Source organism: Nelusetta ayraudi, unplaced genomic scaffold (genome assembly GCF_046127955.1).
Source record: "Nelusetta ayraudi isolate G7.1 ecotype Tasmania unplaced genomic scaffold, CSIRO-AGI_Nayr_v1 ptg000210l, whole genome shotgun sequence".
Classification (NCBI taxonomy): Eukaryota; Metazoa; Chordata; class Actinopteri; order Tetraodontiformes; family Monacanthidae; genus Nelusetta; species Nelusetta ayraudi.
Window position 1 is genome coordinate 1 of NW_027466259.1, and position 13816 is coordinate 13816.

At 52.0% G+C, this 13816-nt stretch overlaps 2 protein-coding genes across 3 annotated transcripts in view; one reads left to right on the forward strand and one right to left on the reverse strand.

Annotated features, from left to right (window-relative positions):
• Positions 1–66: 66 nt before the first annotated feature.
• Positions 67–4459, forward strand: LOC142881634 (DNA-binding protein RFX2-like). The gene is made up of 4 exons (XM_076016025.1): positions 67–249; positions 336–378; positions 1101–3113; positions 3167–4459. The coding sequence occupies exons 1-3, from the start codon at positions 67–69 to the stop codon at positions 1175–1177; spliced, it is 303 nt and encodes a 100-aa protein (XP_075872140.1). The 3' UTR covers positions 1178–3113; positions 3167–4459.
• fcho1 (FCH and mu domain containing endocytic adaptor 1) overlaps positions 4458–13816 on the reverse strand; it is a 38194-nt gene continuing 28835 nt past the window's right edge. For both annotated transcript variants that reach the window (XM_076016023.1, XM_076016024.1), the window contains 14 exons: positions 13226–13250; positions 13068–13124; positions 12285–12336; positions 11525–11649; positions 10354–11403; positions 9319–9422; positions 8445–8640; positions 7524–7638; positions 7248–7403; positions 7025–7157; positions 6464–6660; positions 6093–6157; positions 5296–5463; positions 4458–5100 (listed from right to left, as the gene is read on the reverse strand). In XM_076016023.1, coding sequence (XP_075872138.1) covers positions 5072–5100; positions 5296–5463; positions 6093–6157; positions 6464–6660; positions 7025–7157; positions 7248–7403; positions 7524–7638; positions 8445–8640; positions 9319–9422; positions 10354–11403; positions 11525–11649; positions 12285–12336; positions 13068–13124; positions 13226–13250 — 2472 coding nt within the window. In that variant the 3' untranslated portion in view covers positions 4458–5071. The remainder of the gene's footprint in view (positions 5101–5295; positions 5464–6092; positions 6158–6463; positions 6661–7024; positions 7158–7247; positions 7404–7523; positions 7639–8444; positions 8641–9318; positions 9423–10353; positions 11404–11524; positions 11650–12284; positions 12337–13067; positions 13125–13225; positions 13251–13816) is intronic.

Below are 13816 nucleotides of genomic sequence, written 5' to 3' on the forward strand. Positions count from 1 at the left end.
CCGACATTATCTCCCAGTACACCAGTGTTGCCGCGGCGGCGCAGTGGTTGACAACCACTGCTCTCGATGACGCTCCTCCCCCTTGCGTCTCGCAGCTCGATGGTCATCCGAGACCTGACCCTGCGCAGCGCCGCCAGTTTCGGCTCCTTCCACCTGATCCGCCTCCTGTACGACGAGTACATGTTCTACCTGGTGGAGCACCGCGTGGCCCAGGCCACAGGGGAAACTCCCATCGCCGTGATGGGAGAGGTGAGAAGGCTCAACCACGCGCCCGGCGGTCCAGACGTCACAGGTTTATTGACCCAAAGTAAAAATGTTTCTTGTGTCTCCGACAGTTCAGCGACCTGAGCACCATGATGCCGTCACTCATGGACAAAGGTGAGGTCACTCTGCTGGCCGAGCGTGCAAGATTTGGAGATGTGGAGAAGAAACGGCGACATCAAGTGGTTACACTTTAGATTGCGGCGCTCTTCCCTGCACCCTAACCCTCTCCCGATCTCCCCAGTGAGCTACGGTGGCCTTTGCACACAAACCTGGATCCCTCGTATTCATGAATCAGATGCAGTCTTCAAAACTGTAATTGTTATATATATATATATATATATATATATATATATATATATATATATATATATATATATATATATATATATATTTATATACATGCATATGTATGTATATATGTGTATGTATATACATATAAGCTTTACATGTATACATATAAAGCTTATATGTACGCATACAAGCGTTCACCATTATAAAAAGGATTATTCAGGTCAAATTTTACACTCTGGACCTTCAAGTCAGACTATTCCAGTGTTATTGACTCCCCCTGGTTCATGCAGACAGGGTCCAAAGGGTTTCGTTCAGAAAGAGTTCCTGTTTGAGGGCCGAGTGTTCTCTGCCGTCCTACAATCCCAGAATTGTATCTTTAAACCGACACATCTGCGATGGGTTTTGTTTTGTTTTGTTTTTTTGTTTTGTTTTTTTAAATGAATGAACCAAAAGCTAAATGTTCAAAAGAAGAAGGAAAAAACCAAATCCCTGGCAGACTTTGACGATGGTAACAGCTGCCGCTCTGCTCCCCCTTCTGCCACCAGACGTGTCCTTCGCCGACCAGATGAGCGACCTGGGCAGCGACGCCGACGCGTCCCGAGGGTCGGCCGAGCCGCCGTGAAGAGAGAGAGGGTGGAGATCAGCCTCCCCCTGCAGGAGATGTGAGTGACCACCGCCACCAGCCACCAGCGTCTCCTCCTGCAGGAAGTGACCCCCCCCTGCTCCCCCCTCCCTCACCCGCCCCACGGTGGCTTCAGGGTCCCTCCCCAACCTCCCTCTCCTTGTGAATCGGCAATTGTAAGGGGCCGGGCACGTGGGCGCCCCCTGCTGGAGGTGTGTGACACAAAGATGTAGCGGCCCCCTTCTTTTCTCCCAGGAAACTCACATCCGTTACTTTAATCGACTCACAGATGTCTAACACAGTTTTCTCTAAAAAAAAAATATGTTTTGCTACTCAGATGATGTTGTGCAGTACCTTTGGGAAGTTTACCTTTGGGTGGTGGTGTGTGTGGTGTGTGTGTGTGTGTGTGTGTGTGTGTGTGTGTGTGTGTGTGTGTGTGTGTGTGTGTGTGTGTGTGTGTGTGTGTGTGTGTGTGTGTGTGTGCGTGCGTGGTGTTTGTGGCTTTTATTTCTCATTTGTTTGTTCTTTATGAATGCTGACTAGCCGTGCCATAGTGTTGCATTTGAGTGCCTTAGATCGCTAACTCTGAAACCACCACTCCCACCCCCACCCCCCCCACCACCACCACCTCGGGTGTCTACCTGTCCCTCAGCTGTGCCTCTACAGCGTTATGAATGTATCGTCTCCAAACCTCAGACATCGGCAGCACCTTCAAGGTTGATTTAGGATTTAGGTGAAGGGGCGGACGCTCGTCGTCGCCTCTTGCTGCAGCCTGTGGCAAACACACACTCTCACTTAAAAGACAGGAACACGCGACCTATGGACTCAAAGGATATTTCCTTCACATGCTCCGAGCAGCTTTAGGCCTTCAGCCCCCCCCTCCCCCCTCCTAGACTCACTGCAACTCATGGAACAGTGCAGCACCTGCGTGAGATCTTGATCTGAGTACCTCAGTAGATTCCTCAGAATGTAGCCACTCCCCCCCCCCCCCTCCCCTCCCTTTTGAAATCCATACTGCATCAATGCATGCATCAAGGATGAGTCCTGATCCCAAAGACCTCCTGTAAGTGAACTGGGGGCCGGACTGGAACCGGGTCCGTCACACTGAACCTCTCTCTCCACGCGCGTTGCCGCGGATGGTCAGAGGTCCACTGAGGACGTCTGAACTTTCCACGAGATGTTGAGGGAATATTCCAAGTTGGAAACCATCAATCCAGACAGCCATCCGTTCCGTTTACCATCCCCGCTACTCCTGCACTTCTCAACTCTCCTGCAACAGTCTGCCTCTATTAGCCATTAGGAAGGTTAAAGGTTAAAGGCCCGGTGGTTGTCGCAAAATTTGTCCTCCGCATTCGACCCATCGCCCCCTGAGGGAGCCACAACCCACAACCCCGCCAGTCTCAGGGCGGACACTCTACCACAAGACCCCTGAGCCGATTAGATCTCAACCACAGGACAATAATGGCGACAGCGTAACACAATATTTAAGGGCTTTAACCCATTATATGTAAATACTAGGTCTGTCAGCAGTCAATCGCAATGAGATTGAAAACAGCTCAACTTTTTTTGAGCCGTCACCCGTCGTTAGTTCCTCAGGCTGTGGGGGTGCGGCCACCTGCACTACACTGTCCCTCAGCGACTCAAGTCAATCGTTAATAACTCTGGCTCTCCACAGTGGCGTCCCAGCTGTAACCCAGGTTCCCTCCCAACTTGCAACCTTGCCAATTCCACGCCGTGGTTTCCAATTTTGAAAAATCCCCAGCCTGGTGCGAGTGGTCCAGTCCCAGCAGCATCCTCCCCAGACCTCCCAGAGCCTGGAGGACCTCAGGTTGTGCCCTCAGGTCCACCAGGGCTCCATCTGCACACACACTTCACTCTCAAGTCTGCAGTCTTGCAGACTCGTGTTGCACCTCAGCAGCACGAATCACCAGAATCAGTGCACAACAAACGACTCATCCGCCAAATTGTACTCTGGTGAAGCCCCGGCAGCACAGTGCTGCCGCTCCCCCATCACTCACTAGGCCCGGACTAGACTAGACTAGACTAGACTAGACTAGACTAGGAAGATCTGCTTTGAGGAGATGTTGGGATTGGAGCAGTGAGTTCACAGCAGGGGTCACCAACCTTTTTGAACCTGAGAGCTACTTCAACACTAATCTGACATAACACATTTTCTCAGTTAGCCTTTAGCCACGTATTATTCTTAATAATAATAATAATAATAATAATGATAATAATAATACTGATCACATTAATGAGTTCTCAATGATTATCAACATCGACCAGACCCCCCCCCCCCCCCCAAACCACAGAGACTCGGACCTCGTGCTGTCGCTCAGACACCGTTGCCTTCTTCAGATTGACCCAACTGACAAACACGGTGCATTATGTGTGTGAGGAAGTCCAGAATAAATATAAATATTATGTAAACAGTATATACATCTAAAAATGTTTGTAGGACGTGCGTGGCTCCGTGAACCCTCGAGTCCTTGTCTAATCAGTGGCAACTTAGGAAATACTTTGACGTGTAATTGATCAGACCCGTGTGTGTGTGTGTGTGTGTGTGTGTGTGTGTGTGTGTGTGTGTGTGTGTGTGTGTGTGTGTGTGTGTGTGTGTGTGTGTGTGTGTGTGTGTGTGCGTGTGTGTGCGATTAAATCTCTTTTAAATCTCAAATGTTCAATGTACGAAATGAAATGAAATGAAATGAAATGAAATGATTGCTCTGGTGCCTGCGCGCCCAGTCAAATTGCGAAGCTGTCACGAAAGAGTCGCCTATTTATATGAACCGTCTCTGTTGGTTTTGCATCAGCGTTGTGTGGCCGTGGCGAGGCCGACGCCTCTTTCCCTCCTCGTCTCGCTCTCAGCTGATTTCGTTGTAGCGTTGAGAATCCTCGAGCTTGACTTATAAAGTTTTTTTTTGGTGTGTGTGTTTGTTTGTTTGTTTTGTTTTGGGGTTTTTTTTGGTAACTTGTGCCTGTCACAGTAATTTGCCTTCAAGTGCTTTGGAAAACAAGTAATTTTTTTTTTTTTTTTTTTTTCTGTTTGTACTTTGTAATGTTTTGTAAGGCTGCTTTAGATTTTCCGGCGGAGGATTATTTTGTATTACATTAGATCTGGTTCTTTCCTATAAGTATACTGAACTCTTATTTTTGTGCATTTTTAAACCTGTTCTTGATTACACTTTAACTCTCCCGAGGACAGAGGACGATCCGTAATAAACTACATAGTTGAGCTGTATTTTGTACTTGGTCATGATGTGTAATAAACTGGTGTACGCCAAAGGTTTGAGCACATTTATTATTATTATTATTATTTTTTAAGCAAATATTAACATCACAAAACTTCTCTTGGAAACAACAGCTGTTTGTGAGAATTCTTCCAAGGTTTTGTTCAATATTGCCAATCTTTCCTTTAAAGATTTTCTAGTCATTAAATATTTACATCATATTAAAAAAAAAAAAAGAAAAAAAAGAAATCCTATATTCCAACTGACATCTGCTGAATGTTTAACTTAATCATCACATTTATTCTCCCGGTAACACACCAGGACTCTGACATGTAGCTTAGTTTGCAGTTCCATAAGACGCAGAGGAGGAAGTGGAGTTTAGTTCCTCTAGAGGAAGTAGAACCTAGTGTGCTAGACAAATCTTAAATTAAGAGTAGAAGAAGAAGAGGAGGAGGAGGAGGAGGAGGAGGAGGAGGAGAAGATGTTGGTCGTCATTCAGCGGGACTCCATCAGTAGTAAGTGCACGTCTTCCGTTTCGGGCTGAGCAGCCAGACGAGGCGTCTTTCACCTTCAGAGTCTTTCAGCGTCGTCTTTCTGTCTCAGGCTGCTCGGCGGCTCTGACAAAGTGCAAAGTTGGGCGAAGCGCCGGCCGCGGCCCTTTCAGTGTTCACAAGGAGCAGCCTGCCATGTACTTCCCTGTGGAAAAGAGCGGAGAGAAAGAAGAAGAAGAACAACAACAACGCAAATTGAAGTTGCGGTGCGAGGACGAGACGCAGAACAATACATTGTAATAATAATATAATGATTAAACATCATTTTATCACTTTAATTGAAGGTTCCGAGGTGTGTGAGTGTGTGTGAGTGTGAGTGAGTGTGTGTTCCCAGCCTCACCTGTGGCGAATCTCTTCTTGACCAGCGACATGCGGTAGCGGCTGCCCACCAGCTCCACGTCCAGGCCCGACAGCGACGTCCCCGAGCCCACAAACTGGAGCGCCAGGCTGGGCGGGGGGCCGCGGGGGACCTCCAGGCACTGCCAGCTGGCACACAGGGTCCCCGAGCCTGACACACACACACACACACAACATGATTTTAAAATAACGACTCTTGGGTTCCATGTTCGTGCGACAGTGGAAAACCTTTGAAACTTTTTGTCTGAAATTTGTTCTTTGACCAAAACCAAGCAAGAAAAACACACACACTCCTGTCATTGTTGCTGTACGACGTAAGATAAAGTCCCGTCTCGTAGTAGTGATTGGAAAAAAAATATATTTTAAAGAAAATTCTAGTTTGATCTTTAGCCATTGAAACAGTGAGGCGCTTGACAGCAGTATCAGATCCAGCCAGAGCCACCGAGTCTGCTACGTGGTGCAGAGCAGTGGCCCGGTCGGACCGGCTGCTCGGCACATGATGGCGAAGGCGCCGGTGCCGAGCAGCTGCTGCGTTCAAATGCTAATTCCGCTGCTGAAAGGCGTTAGCACGCCTTCGGGCTTTTAACAGCAGAAGGATTGTGGAGCCCCAGAGAGCCATTCACCAAACTCTTCATTATCTCGCGGAGGACGTTCCAGTCGTCTTAACGAGGAGCGAAACATGAGACTTGGCGATCAGCAGTTTGTCTTTAACACGGCCGCTCCACGGCTGCGATCAGGCTAGCTAAACGAGTGGAAGCGACGGCGGCGGTGACCTCTGACCTTTGCTGTGATTGGTCGGGGAGAGGTTGGGCAGCTTCCAGAGCAGCCGCCGCTCCTCGGCGTTCCTGAGGGGGCAGGAAGTGAAACATCGTTAACGGCGAGCGGCCACCACCGCTGTCCCCGTCGACCGCGACTCCAGCGGCAAGCGACTCGACTGAGAGAGAATCAGCCCCTCCGACTTCACCTCGCATTGACTTTTCAATTGACGCCTCAGAGCATCATCAATCCTCCTACACAAACACCGCATCGCCCCGATACATCATGGCCATTCCTCTGATGAATGACTTCATAATAACTGACTGTCTCACACACCACTGTGACTGGGAAGAGGTGTCCTATCCCACACACAGTAAATGACGGCGGGTCCTCACCAGGAGGCGGGCGGCTGGCACTGCAGGTCGGTGGCCGTGTGGTCCAGCGGCAGCAGCACCTGGACGGCGGTGAGCTGGGTGGAGGGCGCCGTGGCCGGGCAGCAGTGGTAGTCCAGCGAGATGCGGGTGACCGTGCCGCTGCGCTGGCACTCTGCTGACAGCAGGAGGGGGGCGCGGCCAGGGTCCTGGGAGGAGGCCTGGGGGGGAGGGGAGGGGGGGGGTTTGAGACGAGCGGACAGACTGGGTCAACCTCCACTGAACGAGATGGGCCGAGCATCGGGTCACTGGGCGACGACTCCTGGAAGTTGCAATGCTTCTCGCTGACTGCAAATCGAGGCCGCGCTCGATGTTTTCTTCATAGCTTTACGTTAAAGTGAGCGAAAAAAAAAAAAACGACTTTGTGGTTTAGATCAACGTTTCTCAACTGGTGGGTCGCAACCCAGTTCTCCAGACCGCCCTCCTTAGTTTGTTTTTTTTCAAAGCTATCAGTTTTGATAACTTCACTCATGTACTTAGTAGACATGATAGAAAGTGGGCCGGTGTTTTTATAATTGACGATACCTGATATTTCAACAGTCCCACATTGTAGTAGGAGGCCTGCGGGTTGGCCTCCGCTTCCCTCTGCAGGTAGAGCTGCAGCGCCTGCATGTTGAACCAGTAGTCCCTGGTGTCGGGGTCACTCTGGGATGGGTCGCTGTACATAGAGGTGCGCACCGGGCCGTCAGTGGCTGCGTCAGGTCAAATGGAAGAAAACAAGGAAAGAAAACCCGGTGGTGATCGTGACCTGTAGAGCAGCTTCTGGTTGGGCAGGAAGTGGTCGATCCGGGAGATGTTGACCAGTCGGAAGCTGAGCACCGGGACGTTGGGGTTGGCCGTGAAGATGCGGGTGATGCCGGCGGGGAAGGACATGGTCAGGTCGCCCGTGATCTTCACCAGACATCTGGGGGGGGGGGGGGGGGGGGGGGGAGGAGACGGACGAGCAGAGCTGTGACGTGGCACCCCAGCGGCTGGATTCTATTTCTGGGACGTTTCCAGTCAGGCGGAGAGGACGGACACTGACCGATTGTGCTGTCCGCCTTTGAAGTAGGCGTTGATGTATTCTGTGATGGCCGCTGCCACTGGCCACGCCTCCTGCGTGCTGAGGGAGATGGGGCTGGGACCTCGGGACAGGTGCACTGCAGAGATGCATCAATTTAGTCAAAGACACACACACACACACACACACACACACACACACACACACACACACACACACACACTTAAGTCGACTTAAGTTAGTACACCGACTGTCACACACACTACTGGGACTGGGATGATGGGGGTGTGTATGTACATACATATATATGTATATACATACATACATACATACATACACATATACACACATACATATCTATGTATGTATTTTATTTTGACGGCTGCTGCAACAACATGGGCGTGGACAAAAATCCACATGTAACAAAATAAATGGTTTTCCTCTTGCTTGCAGTGCACTTTCCTACCACCAGAGGCCACTAACTCTTCCAGACTGGGCCCTTAAAATAGATGGGGACACCCTGAGCTAGCTGCTCCCTTCACTTGTTAAACAGTTCAACAGGCCAATTCATTTCATCACTGATGGGAAACATGAGAATAAAGACTCGAACAACAATGCTGCGAGAGCTCAGTCGTAATAAGCAGATTATATTATTGATGACGGACCGCTGGAGGGACTCAGGGCTCTGGTGACCCTATTCTGTCCTGTTTAAACTGGGACCCTGAATCCACCGTCCAGCCTCCACCTGCAGTGCTGAATACATCCTGATGCTCCACTCCTGCTACTTTACAGCCTCCTCCCGCCTGTGGCTTGATTTACCCTTCATACAGAGGAGGAGCGTTAATCTTTCCCACATAAAAATATTTCAGTGTCTGGGGGGAAATGGTGCACCGCTGCACCGTCTCTTTCTGCGGGAGCTGGACTGATGGTCCCTATAGGGCGTACGCTGTCTGGGCTGGTGGTCCTGGTGCTGGTAGGGCAGCGGCGACACCGGGCCCGCCCGCGCTGGACTCGGCGCCCGGTTCTGAGCCGCCCAGTCGCCGTCTCTGGGCTGGGCCCCCCACTCGCTGGGGCTGGAGGACGAGGACGAGGTGAGGGAGGGGCTGGGCTCCGGCAGCGGGGAGGAGCAAAGGGACCGCGACTGAAAGACAGACAGCCGAGAGTTGAACACTGGTGCTGGTTTCCCCAAGATGGGAAACCTTCATCGTGGAAACACACTGCTCCAGTCACATCTACAATTAGGGAGGCTCCAATACTGTCGGGTATCGTTATCGTGTATCAGTACAGATACCGATATCGGGTGTCGATACTGATATCAGCATTGATATCGGTATCAGTATTGATACCGATATCGGGTGTCAACACCAATATCGGTATCAGCATTGATATCGGTATCAGCATTGATATCGGTATTGATACTGATAGCTGGGTGAGTCTCTACTCGTACTCATAAATGACGTGCCGATACCACCACACCGATACCAGTTGTTTATGTATGTTTTAATTTGTGTTTGTTCTGCAGTGAAACTTGTGACAGTCGCCCTGTTCTAGAAAAAAACATCCTGACGAATGTTGTTCAAACAACAGCAGTAACATCTGTGGAAAACAAAACAAAAAAAATGTAACTAATTCTAAAGTGTAATGTAATTAAGTACTCAGCATCGGTAAGTCCTGGAAATCAAGTACTCGTAATTACTTGTTCTGTAAAAAAAACCCAAAACAACAACCGGCTCCCTATTAACAATTGACAAAATGGTTTTGTTTGTGCCTAAAATAAAAGTCACAGTAGTCACAACAGGGAACGCTAACGCTAACTCACCCTCTCGCAGCCGCCGGCTCGACTCGACGTCCTCTTGGTGCGGGCGGCTCTGGGAGCGGCCGCGGCCACCTCGGCCGTCTCCTGCCTGAAGCCGTGCTTGGAGCCTCGCGGAGACACAACGGGCAGAGTCAAAAGCCGGCTGGGATCTGACAGAGATCCTCCGCCCTCAGTCACAAGTCGTGCTGAGAGGAGCTGCGGAGACGCCATGTGCTGCCAGAACGAGCTTGTTGCTGTTTGTTTGAGTGACGAATCCTCTGCGTGTTCCACAGAGAGATCTTCAACCCTCGCGAGGGAGGAAACAAAAGCTGCCGACAAGGACGGCGGCGCCAAGTAGCAAATTCATTTCTTGCGCACTGAATGCAAGGCCCGAACGTCCTTTCTTGCGTTCCTTCAGTGTTAAAGGTAAGAGCTAACAAGGAGCAAGAGCCTTACTGCTCTGTCTATATTCGTATGCATGAGAGCTATGCTAAGGGTAGGAAAGGCGAACGACGACACACTTTTATTCACGTATTAATGGGCAGCATGCTGAGCTTTCACCAAGAGGAAATCATAAAGGAGGCTAAACTTTACACACTGGACCTTTAAGAGTGACTCTGGGTTTAATGCATTTGTCCAGGAACTCTGAATACAAAAGTGGAAGGATGAAAAAAAAAAACCCAAACACCAACAGCAACAGGAGCTGTGCAGGTTGTCGGACTCATTTCCACACTGACCAACCCCGCTCAGAGCTCAGTCAGCTTCTTCTCAAAGATGTGGAATCTTGAAGCGTCTCAGCCTGCATGCAAACATGTGATATTGTGGTTTTCCTGTTTGTCTGTCAACGCTTGTTCCTGTGTGCTATGGACCACTGTGTCCTTGATGAAGCAATACAGTTTAAAGTAAAGAAGAGCATTGTAGGGCTTTAAATTGGAAACATTTAGATTTTTTATTTTTTTTCCCCCAAAGAGAATTAAAAATCTTACAGCGTTCCTCAAAGTCATTATGGGATAAATTGAACCCCCCCCCCCCCCCCACGACTGACGATGACGTGAGTACCTTTGTGCGAGGCGACGCTGCAGGTCATCATCTGGGCGCTGAGCTCCAGGCAGTCCTGGTCCTTGTCTGTGGAGAAGCACAGGTCCTCCTGCGGGCCCGAGTGCCTGGTGAGGGGGGGGGCGTTCCTGCGCGGCTCCCCCTCCGACGCTCTGTGCTTCCTCCTGCCGCCGTCTCCGCCCCCCCCGGCCTCCTGTGTCTTGGCGCTGCCCTCGCTGAAGGGGTTGTGGACAGAGTTCCAGTGCGTCAGCTCCTTCTTGTTCTGGGCCGTGACGGCCAGAGAGCCGGAGCTGACGCTGAGGCCCAGCTTGCCGCTGCCGCCGCCGCCGCTGCTGCTGCCGCCATGCTGGGGGGCCATCCCCCCCGCCGCGGCCGCCGCCGCCGCCAGCGACGACTGGTGGGTGGGGCTGCCGATCATGGTGATGGCGAAGGGGTCGTCGGAGGAGACGGGCGGCGGGAGGCTGCGGTCCCGCTTCCTGTCCCTGCGATTGGAGGAGGAGGAGGAAGAGGAGGAGGAGCAGGAGGAGGAGGCGGGCGGGGCCTTGGCGGCGGGGAGGGTCATGGAGAAGGGGTCGCGGGCCTCCCTGCCCTCCTGGGCGGGGCGGGGCTGGGGGCGGGGCCAGGCCGGGGCGGCCACCGAGCTCTCGAAGGCGGCGAGGAAGGGGTCCTCGGGCGCCGCGTGCTTGCAGTTCCACACCGACGCCTCGACCTCGGGGGGCGGCAGCGAGTGGGAGAAGGCGGCGAACCTGGCCGACGGGGGCTCGGCGCCGGCCAGGCGGGGGGGCCGCGACACGGCGATGGACCACACGCTGGATGTGGCGTCCTGCGGGTGGGGGCTCCGCCCGGGGGAGGGGTCCCGGAAGGCCGGCAGGAAGGGGTCGGCGGGTCGACCCAGTGTCTGCGGCGCCGGCGGCTCTTTGCTCTGCGGCGCCGGGGGCCAGGCGGCCCAGCCCGCGGGTTCTGGCGAGGGGCCCAGGGGCTGATGGGAAGGCGAGTCCAGGCCCGAGTCCTCAACGTTCTCCGGCGACGACGAGTCGGACGAGAAGGCCGCGTCTGACGGGCCACGCCATCAGGAAGAAGAGGAGGAGGAGGAGGAAGAGGAGGAGGAAGAGGAAGAGGAAGAGGTCATTGGAAAGTGGATAGAAAGGAACTCAAAGAACAGACGGCTCGTTACATTCAGTTGGACCAAAGGCGCTCTGCTCCCTCAGACGCTCCCGTCCATCGAAGCTTTTAGACTTGAAGGCAGATTCCAGCGGCGGCCCGAACAAGCTGTCTGAAACTGAGGGGGTGGAGCTCAACCTGGTGGGCGGGGCGGAGGGAGAAATCAGGGTCACATTTTTGCTTTTTCTTTGTCGATTAAATCCAACGGAATACGTGATGATGGAAGCCGGACTAAAGTTTGAAGAGAGGAAATTCACTGTGAAAATGCTCCTGGAGGCGTGGAAAAGTGAAAAGAACCACCGCACTCACGCAAAAGCATGCTATTTCTAGAAGAGCAATAAATACAACAGGTCTGAAAGCTCATCAGTTCGATGTGGCTGCTCAGCTGGCTCAGTGCAGTGCAGACTGACGTTCATGAGGGTTTTTCTTTTTTTTTTTTTTTGTGGGAGATGAAAGAAGCGGGGGCAGCCAGAGGATTCCCGGCCGAGCCCTCACGTGCGCCGCTTCCTGAACAGGAGCCGCTGCCCTCGGGCCAAACATTCAGCGGGGGGGGCAGATGCAGAAGGAGGCGCCTCCACTCCTGCTTCACAGAAGCTCACGCGGCCGAGCTTCTCATCAACTGCTGGGGTTTCACTAACACGGGTTTGCGCAGCCGTAGTGAATTGTCGTATCATTCATTTCCCTGCAATTTTGACTCTGAACTGCGTCCGGGCGAAGTGCATCAGAGGGACAATAAAGTTCTGAAAAAGCTGAGATATGATGGAGGAACCGACCTGCTGTGATCAGGACTGGAGGTGGACCTGCGCATGCCCTCCTGCTCTCCATCTGCAAGACAGACACACACACACACACACACACACACACACACACACACACACACACACACACACACACACACACACAGCTGAGTTACTGCTGCAGACCATGAGACTAATCAGGCCTAATCAGCAGGACTGTGTTGCTGCCCAGTGAAGGAGGGAGCTGAGATTGGACGTAATGAGGCGGTGAGGGCGGGACAAAGCATCGACCATCAGCCCCCCCCCCCCCCCCCCCCGCTTGACAAACACCAGCAATTAGCCAGGTGTCGGTGGTCTTCCTTCCACCGGCCATCCGCTTCAATCAGCCTGCCGACACCGCTGCATTTGTGGCAGCCCGGCTGTGATGCGTAACTCCTGGCTGAGCTGAGCGGAGCTGCACACCTAATGGACCAGCGAGCAGCTCGGTGCTGAGGGGTTCCAGGGTGAAAAACAGGTGCTGGCTGCCTGTTGCAAGGTCAGCCAATTAAGGGGTTTGCAGTCGGGGGGGGGGGGATGGGGTGAACATGGATGTGTTATAAGAACTGGATCCCCGGGCTGCCAATCCGGCTACTAAAGGTTTTTTTTTTTCTTTCCCCAGTGGCTGCTCGAGGTACTGCAGCCCCCCCCAAAAAAAAAACATGGCTCAAAAAGCAAAAATAACAAATAAACGGCAGTAAACCGGCTGACAGGACGACCTTTGACTCTCACTTTTTGGACAGACAGACAGACAGACAGACAGACAGAGACAGACTGACTCACCCCGGTTGGAGGCACCGTCGCCCTCCTGCGATCGACCGCCTGCTGTACTCGAGTTTCCTGTGGGAGACGCGACAGACAAGAGCGCAGCTTCATGTGGAATATCTGAGACGCTCCGAAAAAAGAAAACACGTCTGAAATGTTTAAAAACCTGGACTTACTGGAGAGATGTCGCTTCACAGACACCTGAAAACGAGGAGATCCGTTGAGTTAATCCGTGAGAAGGTAGAGTGCCGAGGAGAAAGACGATAAAACAGAACGGATTGAAAAAAAATTAAAAATAAATGTGTCATAGTATAAAACATTGCATTGGAGGGTTTACTTTGACTAAAAGTATCACAGAAAGACAACCCATCACATCATCATATATGTACATCTCTCTCCGTACAAAAGCGGCGAGCGGCCATTGTTCCGCAGCAGGATTCCCTTCAGACTTAATAAAGTGGGACTGATTCACACTGATGAGGAGCAGATCTTCCCCAACCACGGCCTCGGGCTTTATGAGCTCCTCTGTCCGCTAATAGGTGGTGAGCGGGACTGGGAATAATGGAGCTCCTGCAGGGGTTGGAGCTCCCACAGCTGGAAGCACACAGAGAAGCTCTCTCTCCCTCTCTCTCTCCCTCTCTCTCTCTCTCTCTCTCTCTGTCTGTCTGTCTGTCTCCCTCTCTCTCTCTCTCTCTCTCTCTCTCTCTCTCTCTCTCTCTCTCTCTCTCTCTCTCTCTCTCTCTCTCTCTCTCTCTCTCTCTCTCTCT